This window comes from Lycorma delicatula, chromosome 5 (assembly GCF_047948215.1).
Source record: "Lycorma delicatula isolate Av1 chromosome 5, ASM4794821v1, whole genome shotgun sequence".
In the NCBI taxonomy this organism is placed as follows: domain Eukaryota; kingdom Metazoa; phylum Arthropoda; class Insecta; order Hemiptera; family Fulgoridae; genus Lycorma; species Lycorma delicatula.
In genome coordinates this window covers 147,031,559-147,049,945 of record NC_134459.1, presented here as the reverse complement: position 1 = coordinate 147,049,945, position 18,387 = coordinate 147,031,559, and the positions used below count along the sequence as shown (strand labels likewise).

Sequence of the window (18,387 nt, the reverse complement as noted above, 5' to 3'; positions counted from 1 at the left end):
TGTGTTTTGTGGATGAAAAATTATAAGCGATTTTGATATCTTTCTTTTGAAGCCAATTTTTTACTGTTACGGGAGTTCAGTAGAGACTGAAAAAAAATGTTAGTCTGGTGGTGCAAGGTCAGGACTGTAAAGTAGATGCAGAAAAACTTCTCAGTCAAGTTTTCTTAATGTTCTACAAATATTAAGATATGCAAGTTCAGGCATTGTTGTTATGGGAGACCTTTCCCATTTATTAATCAGTTCTGGTTACTTTATTTAATTGATTGATGTAATCTTTCCACTTAACAGTAGCAGTTAAAATCAATCATTTGTCCAGGCCACATCAGCTCAATCAATTCCTTTCCAATTCCATCACTCAAACACATTACTTTTCTTGTTATCAGTACTATCTTTTCCACAATTTGGAGAACATCATCTTGTTTCAACTTTGATACTTTCTGTATATTGTCATTTGTAATCTATTTTTCATGATCTGTAATGAGACATTTCAAAATTGGTTTGATTTTGTTCCATTTTAATAATGATTTACAGTTGAAAATTCCATCCGCTAAATGAAATTTTTCATTGTTAAATCATGTACCACTCGCATAGAGTTCTCTTCATATCCAGCCTTCTTTGGATGATTTAAAAGTGTTTTGTAGCTGATGTTTAGTTTGTTAATGACTGTTAATGTACTTGTCTTGGTCAGTTTTTACCATGATTTCATCTACTTTTTTAGTCATTAGTCAACCAGAGCAAGGTACATCATTGACATCAAAATTTCCAGATTGAAAACACTTGAACCAGCTTTGTGCCACACATACTTAGATCGCATCATGTCCATAAATATCACAATTTTTTTCAGCAACCTGAGTCACATTCTATCCTTTATTGTAATAAAATTTCAAAATTTATTGAATTTCTTCTTTATTTTCACTCATTTTCAAAACATGATAACTTTTAAATAAATAAATTAATATAATTATAACCTTTCTAAAAATATTGTGATTTGTCACCTTTCAAAAACACGCAAGTTTACTAGATTTTATTAACATTACCAGAGTTATGTGATTCTAAAGCCATCTACTACGGGACTATGAAGAAACTTTTTCCCAAACCCTAATAATTATTATTTTTTATGACTGGATAGGATCATTTTAATCAGTCCATTATCCAAGTCTCTTTGATGGAACTTTTTGAGCCTTGCAGTCCTCCCAATACTTTTTTATACATGCCAATCTATGTGCATTTTTAGTGTTGAAAATGTTTCTGTTGCAAGTGTTTTTATTCTTGATTTTCTTGTTTAATTTTATCTTATTTGTGGTGTCTTCTGGTGTAAGGCCAACTTCTTTCAAATCCTCTCTTACTTCTCTGATCCATTTGTATCCTGTCTAGGTATTTTTCGAGTCGAGATTGTACTGTACTAGCTGTTTCAGAAGTTTTGAGTCTTGCATCCTCATGATATGTCCAGAGAATCTTAGTCTCCTCTTACACATAGTATCAGTGGTAGGTTTTCACTCTTTATACATGACTTTGTTGGGCACAATCCATCACTGCCCGTCTTTCTCATACTTTTTATTGATGAGGTTCTTCCAGTTCTGATTTCTGAAGTCTTTTTATATTGATTATTCATTCAGGTGGAAAAGTGTTTCTGCTGCATAAGTGGCTTCTGGTTTTATAATGGTGTTGTAGTATCTTATTTTTATGTTTATTGATGAGCATTTTTTATTGTAAGTGCACCAGGTTAATTTTTGAGCTTTCGCTAGTTTGTTTCTTACTTGGATTGGGTTTTTTTCGTTTAGGTTGTTTGTTATTATTTCTCCAAGGTATTTAAATTGGGTTATTATTTTAATTTTATTACCGTTTGCTTACTTCATTTAATAGTGTTTGTTTTTGGGGCATAATTTCTTTTTTTTCGAATGATGTTTTGAGGCCAATTTTTTTTGCAGTGTTCTGAAGTTCTAATATCCGTGATTTAGCTTCATCATTGTTCTTTGCTAGCAGTGCCAAGTTGTTTGTGAAAGCAAGACAGTTTGCTGTATTTTTCGGCCTATTTTTACTTTTGAGCCATTCCCTCGTTACCATTTCTAGACTGCAGTTGAATAATAGCAGTGAGAGCCCATCACCTTGGCGCAGTCCTGTTTTGATCTAAAATGGTTTTGAGAGCTTGCCTCTGAATTTCACCTTCAGCTTAATGTTTGTGAGTGTCAGTTTTATTATGTTATTAATTTGGTATGTAGTGTGAGGTATCATAGAATTTTTATTAGGGATTCTCTGCTGATGCAGTCATAAGCTTTCTTGAAATCTACAAATGTTATCATCATGTTTCTGATTCTTTTCCTCTTATAATCCATTACTAGCTTGAGACTCATGATCTGGTCTGGACAGCTTCTCCAGGATCTGAAACCTCCCTGGTATTCTCCTAGTTCTTTCTTTAGTTGTAAACTGATCCTGTTGAGGATGATTCTTGAAAGAACTTTGTATGTTGTGTTTAGAAGTGAGAGATTCCCTGTAATTGTTTGGTTCTGTTTTATCCATTTTTTGAATAGCAAATGAATGAGGGCTGTCATCCAGTGTTCTGGTAGTTCTTCTTTGATCCAGATGTTGACAAGCTGTTGATAAAGGGCAATTTTTGCTGATCTTCCTGCACCTTTCCAGATCTCTACAAAAGTCTGATCTCCTGCTGCTTTGTAATTCTTCATCTCATCCAGTGCTTGGAGGGTTGATGTTTTCTGGTGGTGTTGTTATTGGGATGTCGGTGTTGAAGTTTTGTCTATTCTTCTCAATTTAGGAGTTTGTTGAAATATTTATCTAGGATTTCCACGTTGTCTTTATTGTTATTGGCCAGTTTATTGTTTTCATTCTTTATTAGTAGGGTTGGGGGTTCATATTTTTGGAGCTGATTTTTTAAGGTTTTGTAGTAGTCTCTTCTGATTTTGTGTTTTATTGAATTCTTCTCCTATTGATTACATTGTGACTGTATGGTGTTGTCTTTTTATTCTCCTTAGGTTTCGGGTGGTTTCTTTGTTTTACTAGATTTTGAGAGGATGTTTCTGATTTTTGGGATTGGTGAAGTAACTATGCTTTGATGTCTTTTCTCCACCATTTCATAACATTTGCTGTTCCGTCATTGATGTTTTTTATGAAATTTTATTGGGGCAAATTCTTCTGTGATTTGTTTAAGGTTGTTGACTTTATCTTTGAGTTTATCCGTGACTGTTATTTTTTCGTTTGCTTTTTGGTAATTTCCATTCATGATTAGTTGAGTAGAGTCCATTTTTTTTTTAGTTTTAGGGATTTGGTTTTGTTGCTTTCTTTGAGGAGTAAATTTAATTTTAAGTTTCGACATAGTGATCTGAGCCTTTGTCTACTCCTTGGAGGACTTTTACAATTGTAGATCTCTTTGTGGTGGTGTTTTTACATGTAGACATGGTCTAGTTGTCATTCTCCTTTAGTGTAGTTGGGGGTATTTCCTAATAAATCCTAATAATATATAGGAAAAAACTTTTTAAAATAATTGTTAGGAAAATGTTAACATGCAATAAAGATATTTGCAAGTACATAACTTTAAAAAAAAATAACTTATGTAAAAAATGCAGTTAACCTGTTTAGCCTGAAAAGTCAACTGTATGTTGATTATTTGTATATACTATTGTGTGATCTTAATAAATGCACTATAAATTCTTAAAAAAAGTTTGAATAGAAATGAAGAAAAAGTATTTTCCTTTTTTACCAATCTTACCTAAAACGATTAAATTCCTGAAAACCAGCTGTATGTAGCACATTCTATCCATACAGCCATCATCTAAGAATTAATAATCTATTTCTATACATTAAGTCATTAATTGACAATGTTGAAATATTTTTCTTCTTTTGACTGCTGAATTTTGCAGTTAACATAAATAATATATTATAATAAACAAATACATTGTGCCACCATTAAATCACATATAATAAATAAAGCTTGCCCCAAGCAGTAATACAGATTTATTGTTATTGATAATTTAAAAATTATAATATCAGTTATTAGTAAAATTGATATATTAATTGTACAGATGATACTAATGCTGAATCATTAAGTTATAATGGTTAGGTGATCAGTTTGTTCCTCTTTATATGGCAATACTAATTACCACTGATACTGATTTTTATTTTTTCTTATTTAATATATGCTTGTGCATGTGGATTTGAGAAGAAAATTTAAATTGAATTGAATTAAAGTGTATTTATATTTTGTGCAACTGATTTCTGCCTTTAATGTTAGAGTAGTAATCACATTTTGTACATAGCTGTATTTATTGTGTTCTATATTCATTCAATTATATTTTATTTGTTCAGCTTGCATTGAAACATAGACAGAGTAAAGAGCATAAAATGCGAATTGTAGTTTTTGTTGGAAGTCCAGTTGAAGCAGAGGAGAAGGAACTAATTAAACTTGCAAAACGGCTCAAGAAAGAGAAAGTTAATGTTGATATTGTCAGTTTTGGTGAAGAGGTTAGTAAGTTTTAGATTATTAATAATAATTGATTTTGGATTCATATGTAAACAAGCTAAACTATCTATTTAACTTATTTCTCAAAGGGGAATCCACAGCCAAATTCCAAAACAATACAGATGTTATTCAACTACTTTGAAATGTTATTTACTTTAATTTTTATCTTCCTAAAATTGTTTACTGTGAGGGATGGCTGAAATGCAATGCACACTGAAACTGAGGGAGAACAAAATGTTGCACAAAACGACAGGTGCTACCGTCTTGTAATTTCATTCCTCTATCATTAATATTCTGAAAATTGTTGACTCATGCCTTCTCATTTTCTGCCAGTCACTGCTGTTATGAAGTCAAATATACCTGCTGTCAGTGCTTCTAAAACAGCATGCAGTGATTGAATATTTAACAGTGGAAAAAGTGAATGCTAGTGACATTCATCTTAATCTAAAATCCATTTATGGTGTTGACACCATTGATCAACGTACTGTGAATCGGTAAGGAATAGAACTTTGTGGATCAGAAGCTGGTAAAGTGAATATAAATGATGAACTGCCAAGTGATCGGTTAGTTTCTGTAACTGATGAGAAGCACTTATACAAAGTGAATGAATGAATTGGTTCAAAATTACCATTGGATCACATAGTAATGCATTGCCACCCAGAGAGGTATTTAAAATTTAAAAGAGTGAGTAGAACAGATTATTGCACAATTGGGCTACTGTAAAATCAGTTTACGGTGGGTGCCATGTCAAAAGCTCTTGTGAAGTTGAAATTTTTACAGATCTCATACCCTCCATACTTACCAGATTTGTCGCCTTCCAATTTTCATTTTTGTAATTAAAGAGGGATATTATTTTACCTTGGATAATGAACTGGTGGGACACAGTGAGGTCATAAATCAAGGAAAGGCCGCCAGTATTCTTCATTGACAGAATGAGAAAACTGGTTCTCTTTTGGGAGAAATGTGTAGGTGTACGGAAAAATAATTTTAAGTTTTTGCAGCAAATGGAATGTACTTTTATGTCATGTTTGTTTCATTTATTTTTATTTGCGAGTTATGAGCAACTGTACGTTACATTTCTGCCACTTCTCATAAACTTCATCTACAATTTGTGAATTCCAAAATTACGTACTCACAAGAAGGAATTTGAAGGAATCCCCTTTGAGATATTTTCTAAAATGCTTCCTTATTGTGTAAAATAAAATGTTTTACCGAAAGGGAAGTTGTATTCAGTTGTAATAATTGCCATGTCTAGTTAAATATGTTTTAGTTCATTATTCAAATTTGATTATTTTAAACAGATTACATTGTTCAGATATAATTCTATACACAGTAAAACATCCACAAACAAGATAGTGGTCATAAATAAAATTAAAAAAAACAAGTTACTGAAGTAAAAGTCCTTCTGCTTTAGTTTTGTATTAAGTCCAAAGATAACATGAAAATAAATGCAAATTGCAAGTAAATTTGCAATTACATTTAAATATAACTTTAATAATACATTCCATACATTGATAGCATAAAATATTGTCATTCGCCTAATTATGATAATTAATGCAACAGAATTTCCTGTTAAATTGTTTATATTTCAAGAGCAGTCTACATGCATGGTAAATAAAAAAAAAACAATAAAGATTTATTTTCTAAATTTCACTTGCAGCAAACATACAGCTATTCCTTATAGAATACAATCTTTTTAGTGACAAGGAATATTACTACACAAAAAATAATAGTGTAAAATACAGTAAGCTACTACCTGTTTATACTTGAGTTATGCAGAAAAATATACACCTGAAAGGTGTATTTTGAGATTTAATTGAACATAAGTACATGTACACACACACACACACACACACACTTATTCTGATTTATATATATATATATATATATATATATATATATAATATATATGTGTGTATTAATGTTAATATATAACATTTTGTCAATTAATTTTTTTTTTCCATGTAGACTAGTAACAATGAGATGCTAACTGCGTTTATAAATACATTAAATGGTAAAGATGGATCTGGCAGTCACCTTGTTACTGTTCCTCCAGGACCTCATTTATCAGATGCTTTAATTTCATCACCTGTTATTCAGGTAACTATATTTCCAGGTATAAAATTGCATACAATCAGTGGATGTAGCCGTTACTTGATTAAATCAAGTAACAGTGTTATGAACAGAATACATAACACCTGAGGAAGGTATTGTGTACCAAAACAGGTGTTTTGATTTTTTTTAAAGTAATTTTGTGAAAATCAAATACATATTTTGTTTATTTTCTTTTATAAAATTGCATTACTACACCGATTATTTGTAATATTGATTTTATTTTATATTGAAGATTTTGCTGAAACAATTTTGCCAATCAGTATAAAAGTAAATGTGACTAATGAAGTCAAGTCTAATATACTCAATGACTATGAGGAATACATGAGATGAACCCTATAAATGACAAATGTTCAAAGTAAAAGATATATATATATATATTTAAGTTTAATTTTAGAAGTTTATGTATTCATTAAATTCCTGTTGAAGATGTGGATGTTTGCACACCAAGAATCTATTCCTTTTTATGATAAAAATCTTTATACACAAAATTTCCTATTTATTTTCTGTTCAATTTTTAAAATCTGCTTCCAAAAAAATTGAGGTTCATAACTTGAGATGGATATTAATTTTATTCATAAAACTTATAGAAACTTGAACGTATAATAATTTGAGGTGAATATTGGTTTTATATTTATTTTACTTTTCATAATCACAGTTTCTATCATAAAATATATAATACTGTGTCTCTTAGAACTATACCTAAAATATTAATTTGGAAAAATATGTTATTAAATAGAAAACATGTTTTTAATTAGTTTGTAATTTTACACTTTTATTACTGTCCACTTTTGTCTAGCATAAATGCCACAGACTTCTACATTTTTAAATATTCCAAAATTATCCTATGATTGGTTAGTTCTTACAGTCTGTCTTCTAGAAAACAGCGTTGTCAATTTTTGAGAAGAGTTACAGAGGGCTTACATTTTTTAACAGATATATCTTTCTTTCTTCTTTCTTTCTTTTTTCCTGTTTAGCCTCCGGTAACTACCGTTTAGATAATTCTTCAGAGGATGAATGAGGATAATATGTATGAGTGTAGATGAAGTGTAGTCTTGTACATTCTCAGTTCGACCATTCCTGAGATGTGTGGTTAATTGAAACCCAACCACCAAAGAACACCGGTATCCACGATCTAGTATTCAAATCCATGTAAAAATAACTGGCTTTACTAGGACTTGAACGGTGTAAATCTCGACTTCCAAATCAGCTGATTTGGGAAGACGCGTTAACCACTAGACCAACCCGGTGGGTCTAACAGATATATCTTGCCTTTAAGAAACAATACGATTGTAGAAGCTGGTTCAGATAAAATTAAATTTGTTTTTCATCATGTACAACATGTTTTTTATGATGTATTCAGACAAAAATTTTTCAGATCGTATTGATAAATGGTCATTTGTTCATCCTCAGGAAAAGTTATTCTTCAATTTCAGATCATTAAAATTAAATAATGTAGAATGTAAATTTATAAAATATTAAAAATCACAACAACTGGTCATCATAGTATAAAGTTAATTATGTCCGTTATGTAAGAAGATTGCAGTTGTTATAAATTTAACCCACCGGGTTGGTCTAGTGGTTAATGCGTCTTCCCAAATCAGCTGATTTGGAAGTCGAGAGTTACAGCGTTCAAGTCCTAGTAAAGCCAGATATTTTTACATGGATTTGAATACTAGATCGTGGATACCGGTGTTCTTTGGTGGTTGGGTTTCAATTAACCACACATCTCAGGAATAGTCGTACGGAGAATGTACAAGACTACACTTCATTTACACTCATACATATCATCCTCATTCATCCTCTGAAGTATTATCTAAACGGTAGTTACCGGAGGCTAAACAGGAAAAAAAGAAGAGAGATCGTATTGATAAAAGTCAAAGCCTCTTCATCAGTTAGTTCTCTTCACTGTTAGACTATTTGAATAAGTGAAAGTAGTACAGGATAGTGATCATAAAATTTGTCTTTTGCAAAAGGGTAAAGTTTTTTGAAATTTTTCACTAGTCCCCAAGCACAGTTATGAAATGGATATGTATTACAACTATAAATTTATGATTAACCTATCATTTCAAGAGAGATGACTATTAGAAAAATGAATTATACTTGACTATGATCGTTACCCTTGACATTGATGATATTGAAGATTGATGATATTGTTCAGGACAGTCAGCAAGTAACTACTGCATAAATATCTTGAAAATTAGGAATTTATATGTGGCTTGTTTGAGATATTGCACATATTGCTATACTATAAAAATGCATGCAAAATAAATTCCTTAAGAATAAGAGCAAGTGTTTATTTTATTTAAAGGAGACAAATTTTGTTTAACTCTGTTCTGATCTGTGTGACCCTTGAATACACTAGTTTACTTCTGAAGAGAGCAATTGTGTTGTGGAAACATGAAACTGTCCTTTAGCTAAAGTAGAAACTGTTTCTTCAAAGTGGGCATAATCATGGCTACCATGTTCACCAATTCAAAATTTATACTTTTAGATAGCTTTACTATTAAAAAAATCAACATGTAGTATTATTTAGGAACATCAACTGAAAAAGTGAAAGTAGCAAACTGTTCCAGATAAAGATTAAGCCAATCTTCAATTTTATTCTTTCAAAAGATATGAAATTATTTATCATTTTATTTATTACAAGTTTTTCTAATTTACGTAACTTGATAATAGATAGTTCATCATCATTCAATACGTACTAATTTAATGAATGTTTTTTTATTTTAGTTTAGTCCTCTAACACCCATTTTATGCATCATTACTTCGTAATTGTTTGTCAAAATTCAACTTGACTAAAATTTATTTTGTCATATGTAGTAGTTATTAATTAATTATTTATTTTATATCAATGGTTACTCATCAGTTGTTCACATTTAGTACGTTTATTTTTATCTGCATTCTAGGGTGAAGATGGTATGGGAGGAGCAGGTCTTGGAACATCTGGTTTTGAATTTGGAGTTGATCCCAATGAAGATCCTGAATTGGCTTTGGTAAAAATATTTTAGTTAGTAAATAAATAAGTCATATTTAGTACTGGTAGCCAGTTTTTATTCACTTTTATTTAACTTGCTTTGTACACTGTGTCGCATGGCAGGATGGTCAGAATTTTATCAACCATATTTAACCTACTTCCAGATAAGATAGAAGGTTAAAATTGTGCACACATGCTTGTTGTTGATGGTAATGTATTGTGATAACAAATTTTATAAAAAGATGTGGTTTCATAGAAAATTTGTTGTTTGCAAATAACAGAAATTCAAACAACTGTGAGTGCCAGTCAGCAATGCTCTCTGCTTAGCAAGAAATGCTCTCTGCTTCTGCTTATAATCAGAAGGTGAGTTATCTGTGGACAGCTGTCAAGTAGTGTCAGTGAATCACTGCCTTTAGATTTATGCACAAGTGTATTTGAATTTGTTATTCATTTTGCTACATCATTATATTTCAGAAGAAATCCATCTACAGTTGTGCAGAGTTATGTAATCATTTGAACAATAAATTTAAAGTGATAAATTAACACACTTCCCTGAGATTCTGTATGAGAAGTTTCATATTACACTAATTGTGATAGTAATTTATTTTAGTCTGAGACTATAAAGCATAAAATTAAAAAAAAAATTAAATAACCTTTTATTTTTTTTATGTGATGAAAAAATTACAAAAAAAGTACTGAAATTTCACTATGTGGAAATAAATGTTCATAAAAGTACATTTACTATCTTGAATAGAAAATATATTTGTAGATCATCATTATCGATATAAAATGTTTGTTGAATTTAATCAAAGAGTTTATTTATTTATTTATTACTAGAAAGAAATTTACATATCCCGATACATTCACACAGAGTAAAAATACACAAGACAAAATAAATCCTACTGAAGCAAATATTATTGCCTGTGCAGAGTCTGGATAGCGATCTGATCCTATCGCTGTATATAACCAATCAATAGAGAAAGTATCAATCTATAATTCTGTTATTATTTTACTTGGTTAGGTTGCCTACTCTATCCGTAATTCTTTCATAAGCATGTAGTGTTTTGTTTACATATTTGTCGATCTTTATGCTGTGAAACAGTTTTAATTTTTTAGCATTTTATTTATTATATTCATTTATTTTAAGTTTAGTTTTCATTTATACTATATGTATTGATCCGTGTTCATCTAGTAAAATTGAAGAGTTATTAAATTTCAAGATTCAAACGCTCCAAAAAAAATTAAACTCCTGATGTTAATCCTAATTCAGTTGAAAAGATTTTATTCATAATTATAATTTCCATTTGTTATAATAGTATTTGATAATTACGTTCAATTTTCTTAACATCTGTTACTGTTTGTATTATACAATTTATATAAAAATATAGTATCCACATACCAACAATTGTGAATACTGACTATCTAAGCACTTTCGAATTATTAATTAATTAATTGTTAATGATTAATTGTAAATTTTATAGTTGTGCATGTAAACTTTTATAAATGGGAATTAAAATTAAAATTAAAATTATTATGTTCATATCAGTTAAATGTCAATAGTTAAAATAAGTCAATGTTAAAAGAAGATGTTTACAACTGTTATCTTTTGTTCTGTATCTGTTGTTTATTACAGTTGTAAGCAGCTTACTGACAAGACATTTTTCTTTTAACATTGACTTATTTTAGCTATTAACATTCAACTGTTATGAACATAATAATGTTAATTTTAATTCCCATTTATGCACAACTATAAAATTCATAATTAATCAGTAATCTCTGGTGATGGAGAAATAATACAAAAGCGCTTGGATAGTCAGTATTCACAATTGCTGGTAATGGATACTTTATTTTTAATATTTGATAGTTTTAAATTATTAGGCAGGGAATTATAGAGTTTCATTGCTGTTATAGAACTGGTTTAGTTTATTAATTTTAGTTTATTATGAAAAGAGAAATTTTTTTTACTTCTTTAAATATTATTTATATATAAATAAATGAAATTTAACCCTTACCAACAATTCGTTTGTGTTTTCTTTTCTAGTACTTTTGGTCATTTGTCCATCCTCAGGAAAAGTTATTCTTCAATTTCAGATCATTAAAATTAAATAATGTAGAATGTAAATTTATAAAATATTAAAAATCACAACAACTGGTCATCATAGTATAAAGTTAATTATGTCCGTTATGTAAGAAGATTGCAGTTGTTATAAATTTAACCCACCGGGTTGGTCTAGTGGTTAATGCGTCTTCCCAAATCAGCTGATTTGGAAGTCGAGAGTTACAGCGTTCAAGTCCTAGTAAAGCCAGATATTTTTACATGGATTTGAATACTAGATCGTGGATACCGGTGTTCTTTGGTGGTTGGGTTTCAATTAACCACACATCTCAGGAATGGTCGAACTGAGAATGTACAAGACTACACTTCATTTACACTCATACATATCATCCTCTGAAGAAATTATCTAAACGGTAGTTACTGGAGGCTAAACAGGGAAAAGAAAGAAAGAAAAGTTGTTATAAATTTAAAATTAATTAATTAATTGTTATTTATTATTAATTAATATAGTTATATAGTTAATTAATTATTATAGATTGCTGTCCTTTAAATATTGGAAAATTTTTCCAAACAATTTATACTGTAATTCAGTAATTTCCAAATAGTAAAATTTTGGTATTTTTTTATAATTTTTTCATTACTACTTAAATAAAAACCTACTAAATTTTTTTTTTAATTTGTACTGTATTCACATTTGTTTTTATTTTCCATTTCTTTATTTTGAATAAATCACTTGTGTAAAGGAACTACCATCTACTTTATACACAGTTTTACTAGGTATATAACAAGCTTGATGCAGTTCATCCATTCCTGTTTATGCTTATGTTTTAGTGTCTGGATGTTTATATGTCCTTTACAGCTTTAATATACATTTGTTGTAATTATTATTTGCTTTACTATCATTTTTATCACTTTTTACTTTTCTATTATTAAAAATACTAACCGGTTCTTAAAAAATAGGCCTGATTATTCAAGATTTCAGTTTAAACTTTAGCTTAATAGCTTATTCCAAATTCATTAATGGTTTGCGAACTTGTTTTTCAGGTTAATTTTCCATAAAGTGTTTCACATTGAAATCAAATCTTATTTATATTACCTTACCTACAATTTCATGAGCCTGAGTTTATCAACATTGGTCATTGGCTTCATTTCTATCAATCATCATTGTTAGCTGTACTCTTAGGATTAACTTCTGAATGATTCCAGAACTTCCTTTTAGGTTTTTCCTTGCCTCCCTTTACCTATTCTTTTCTAATCTATTTAAATTTTGGTTTCTTCTTTTTTATTAATATTCTCTGCCAACTTATGTTATATATAACAGCTGATAATTTGAATAGCTTATGGTTTTTCCAACATTTTATTTTAATTTTAATTATTTTCTACATACTACTTCTTTTGTAAGACCAATATATGAAATCTGACTGTTTCCTTACTTTTGATTTTAAAAAGTTTGATTAGAAATTTAATTCCTAATCGAAAAGGAGTCTAATGCTTCTATTCACCATTTAGATAAGAACAATGTATTCAGAGCAGAATTTCTTTTATTTCCACAACTACATAGTTCTAGAATTTTTTACACTTCATTTTATCCAAGTTCTTTTTTATAATTTTTTTTTTTTATAATTTTATTGTCTAAATAACAAAATTCTTCTACTTCTGCTACATTGTGTTTCTGCAAGAACATAATATTTAATTCTGTATTCTATTATCTTTCATTTCCTGCTCCCCCATTCTTTCTTCTATATAGAAGTTACAAAAAAATAGAAATAGTCTACTTCCTTGCCTCACTCCTTTCTGAATCAGAGCTTGCCTTTCTTAATCTTCTACTCCTATCACTGCTACCTGCTTGTATAGATTGTATATAAAAATTCTTTCTATGTATATCAGTTCAGTTTTCTTTAAAATTGAAAACATGTTATTCCATTCTAGTTTATCAAATACTTTCTTTTACTCTACAAATGTTCTATCAGTGGCTTCATTCTTAATTCTATCTTCTGAAATACCTTGAGTGAAATATTTTATTTTCTATTAATTTTATTCCTTATATGTTAGTATGCTTTTTTCTCCCTTCATCATCTTTTGCATGTTTTTATTTTCTGTATTCATCATCATTTTTTTTGTATTTCTCATTATTTTGTATTTCTGTCATTAGTTTACTGCCTAATGCTTCCTCTCTTGTCTTCATTTTTCTTTTTTTTAGTTTTATCAATTGATTTTACACTGAAGTTTCTTTTTTTTAGTAACTTTTAATCTCTGTCTATGAATTTGTTCATGTATTAATATCACATGATTCCCTTTCAGCCTGCCTATCTTCTACCTTTTTGTTCTCATTTTTTCTTGGATTTCTTGAACTTTAAGTTACTCTTAAGCAGTTAGAAGTTGCTACCTTGTGTAATTTGGCTTTAAACTCACTATCTAACTTATAATCTGTCTATTCCTTTATTTCTTGATCTTAACCGTCTGTTTCTTCTGTGATTAGAACAGATGTTCACAATCACTGGTGTATAGATAGTTGAAAATTCTATAAGTCTAGATGCTCCTTCGTTTCTTTAATTTAGCCCAATCTCTTTGAAGATGGTGGTGCGATTGGTAGGAAAAGTCATGGCATCGGTTTTTCAGGATGTGAAAGGAATTCTGTTAATCAGCTTATATTGAAAAAATTAAAACAATGACTGGGGAATACCATTCTAACCTTTTAATGAAACTGGATGCAAAAATTCATGAAAACAGGACCCGGCTTGCAGAAGAAAAAATCATTTTCCATCAGGACAGTGCACCTGCCCACAAAATTATGTTGGCAGTGGGAAAATTGAGGGATTTGCACTATGAAGTGCTAGAACATCACTCTATTCCCAGATTTGGCTCCTTTGAACTTCTACTCTTCCCAAAACATAGTTTTCCTCCCTGTACAGCGTTTTTCATCCAGCCAAGAAGCAATTGCAGCTATATATGGATACATTGTAGCACTTCCATAGGAACACTGCAGAGATGGGATAATGGTGCTAAAACACTGCTGGATTAAATGTATTAATATTAAAGGAGATTAAATTTAAAAATAATAATCTTTGGAAAACATAAATTCCTATTTTCACTATCAGGTCGAGAACTTTTCAAACCACCCTCATATTAAAATGTAGAAAAAAACAATTTTTTATTAAAAAAAGAAGAATGTTAATCCGTATTCATATTATTAAATGTTAATTTGAAGGAAAGTATTAACTGAACAGTATACTCATCTATCTATTGGATGAATTTATAATAATATGAATTCTACTATTTATTGTATCCATTCATCATTCCATCAGATGAACAATGAACAATGTAAAGTAGTAGGCTAATTTTGTGACCCCCTTTCATTTCACCTGTGGGGGTGCCAACTCCAACTCCAAGAACTCCAAGATAAGAAATAATGACTTACAACATCAAAAGTAGTCTTGAAACTATAAAAAAAAAAAATTAGATAGCAATGACATATTAGTTTAATAAGATCTAAACAATTAGTATACAAAAATTCCAATAAAAGAAACTTAAAATCTTCTAAAAAAATTATTACATAAAAATAAAATAAACATTTCTCTAATAAATCAAATAATAACTTTCAAAAAGCTTATGATTCAGTAGAAGAAAAACCCATATTTAACACATTAAAAGAATACAAAGTTGACCAAAAAACCATAAATTTAATTATTAAACTCACTTTAATACTGTATCTAAAATCAAGTCTTTAAGTGAAGTCTATAAATTATTCCAAATAAAAACAGGACTTAAGGAGATGGTCTTTCACCAATGCTTTACTCTTTAAATTTTTTAAAAAGTTTTTAATAAATTTATGAGCAGTGCACACCGCTAATGTGGAAGAATTTAAAAAGATAAGCAGCAAGTGATATTTTTATTTTATTTATTATTGATTATATATATTTTTTTTTGTAGGCTTTACGTGTTTCTATGGAAGAACAAAGACAACGTCAAGAGCAAGAAGCTAGAAAAGCTACAACTACTGATAAAGAAAGTTCTCGACCAGAAACAATTAAAGAAGGTAAATTTTTATGAATTATTATGCTTGAATTTATTTTTACCAATATAAGCATCAATTTAATTTTTTTAAATTGAAACCTATTATTTTGATTGAAACCTCAATGACTGATGTCTTTCAAGTCAGACTGAATTTCCCATGAGAGGGATTGCCAGTGCTGCTTCATGGGTAGGAGTTGTATGTTTTGGAATTTCATCTGATCAAGACAATTTTTTGAGTTTGATGGGCAGAAGATTGTTGCAGCTTTTATCAAAACTTGGAAAAACGTGTTCATGATTATATTGAAATTCTTGTCTACCTTGATGAATTTTTCTTTCTCATATAGTGTTATTTGGCTAGCAGAGATATAAGTAAATCTGTAGTACTATATATAACTAATTGATCAATTGGATTTTGATATATATTAAATTATTCAAATATATACATTTCATTTCCTGGATTAATCAGTATAAATGACAGTCAGTATAAATATTAATAAATGGACCACTAAAATAGTGATGAAATATAATTCATGAAACTGATGAAATAGGCCATATTTTCAGATAGTCATAATTAATATCTTTTATTCTTATTCAGCAGTTTATAGCCAGCAATCCGTAGTTCAAAATCATCATTTTACGTTGAATCTTATATGGCTGTGCAGGAATAAATGGTCAAAGATTGCCATGTATGACTCATCTGCAATGAATGAATTAAGTTGAAGAGAGTGCTAGCATTGTTTTTAGACATCAAAGTGTGTCAACGTTTTCTTTAAATTGTTAAGAATGAACGATAAAATTCAGAGCTAACTAAATGGTTAAGGAAGTGATGAACATAAATTTTAATGTTAATATCCTCTAATATTACAAACAATGCAGTAACAATTTTTTTCTTTCTTGGCATCATAGTTCTAGAGCTATACTGCAAGAAGGAAGTACGGTAATCGTTCAAAAAATGGGTTACTGGGTTTTTTGCATTTCTCCATATTTCATAATCCAGGAACCCCAAAAAACAAAAAAAAAATAATAGTGGGTAAAGTATGTGTTGGCATGTTTGAAGCTTAATAACTAGATAAACCGATATTTAAGAAATTTGGCATAGGACAGTGTGTATGGGACAATTTGTTGTTAAAATTTTGGAGTCAATATATAGGGGATGGGGTAGATATTTTCTTTTGGGTTCAATTCTCAAAATTTTCCAAATATAACCTCACATTATATTAATTTCAATACATGCATACATGCTTATATCATTTTTTTTTTTAATTTTACCCCCTAATTCTCCCCTTTCCTAAAAATAAAAAAGGTATCTTTTTACTTATTCATTTTTTAACAATTTTTTTTGTCTTTTTAAGCATAGTAGTAGTGCAAATGGTCCAAAAAAACATTGTGGGAGATTTTGGAGGTAGGGGAGCCAATCAAAGTTAAAAGGTTTTTCCACCATAAGCATAAGCAATGCCAGGAAATTATAACATCTTTGTTGTCAGCATTTTTCATGTAGTGAATTGGGTTTTTAATACCTCTCTTTGTGAATCACTGATTTATAGTTTAAAGTTATTTGAATATCAGTATTTAAGTATTTGTCTCTTTATTTTTACCTCTTTTTCTTTATACAAACCATTCACTAAGAACTAGAGGCAGTCATCACAGTTACTAATTTCTGTTCATTTATCAATAAAATATTCTTCTTGTAGTGTAGTTCTTAATTTAAATGGTTTATGCTCGCTTACAGGGGATTGTGTAATTAATATTGAACGTTGAATTAACAAAAGCCATTCATAGAACTTCCCTGTAAATCCTTATAAATACCTGAAAATTGCCTTAATTTACTGACAATTAGTCAATTAATATTCCAGAAAATATTGTAGATTAATTATGTTTGTGATAGATTTGATTTCTTATTCACTTTTTTAGTGATAATGTTCTGCATATGTTATAGCACCTAGCGAGGAAATGCTACTTGAGAGAGCTCTTGCAATGTCAATGGAAGGACAAGAAGAAACTCCCGCAACCACCGGTACTAAAACATCTGGTGGTCAACCTGATTTCGCTCAGATGACAGAAGAAGAACAGATTGCTTTTGCTATGCAAATGTCAATGCAAGATTCACGTAAGTTCCTTAACTGTCTTTTTTTTTTTTTTTTTTTTTTTAGACTTTCATAGCTAAAATATATTCATTTAATGCAAATTTATAAAATATATTCATTTAATGCAAATTTATAAAATATATTTATAATAAATTATTTTAGCTTTTAATTTTATAAATTGTAAATAGCTGTGGAGAGGTGTATTAGGAGAATAGTTATTAATGGTAATTTGTTTCTTTTTTCTTCAGAAGCATGGCTTACCATATGATTGATTAAATTAGCCATATACAGAATCTGTTGAAAGAATTTTACTATGTCCCCTTGATATATTTATTTATTACTAGGGTTAGAATAAGTTTGTTGTGACAAGTAGACTTGTGTTTGCACTATATTGTTTTCAGTTCTGTTTAGTGGCTTTTGCTGTTGCTCATTCACAATTTTTGTCCTGATACTCTTTTAATGATAGTGAAAAAATTATGATTGTCAGATTTTGGTAGGTGGGAAGATCTTTCTTTATTTTTTAAAAAAAGAACGTGCTTTTAAGTCTTATCTTCTTGTAGGAAATAATTGAGCTGCTGTGATTAGGGGCAAGTGAGTTAAATGAATCCATTTTAGATCTTTGTGTTGAAATTCATATTATAAAACAAATTTTTAATCTAAATGAAAAAAATAG

General features: G+C 29.5%; 1 protein-coding gene across 3 annotated transcripts in view; it reads left to right on the top strand.

Annotated features, from left to right (window-relative positions):
- The window catches only part of Rpn10 (regulatory particle non-ATPase 10), a 52,951-nt gene that overhangs the window by 10,107 nt on the left and 24,457 nt on the right, over positions 1–18,387 (top strand). For all 3 annotated transcript variants that reach the window (XM_075367274.1, XM_075367271.1, XM_075367272.1), the window contains exons 4-8: positions 4,318–4,473; positions 6,440–6,571; positions 9,493–9,579; positions 15,547–15,652; positions 17,567–17,737. In XM_075367274.1, coding sequence (XP_075223389.1) covers positions 4,318–4,473; positions 6,440–6,571; positions 9,493–9,579; positions 15,547–15,652; positions 17,567–17,737 — 652 coding nt within the window. The remainder of the gene's footprint in view (positions 1–4,317; positions 4,474–6,439; positions 6,572–9,492; positions 9,580–15,546; positions 15,653–17,566; positions 17,738–18,387) is intronic.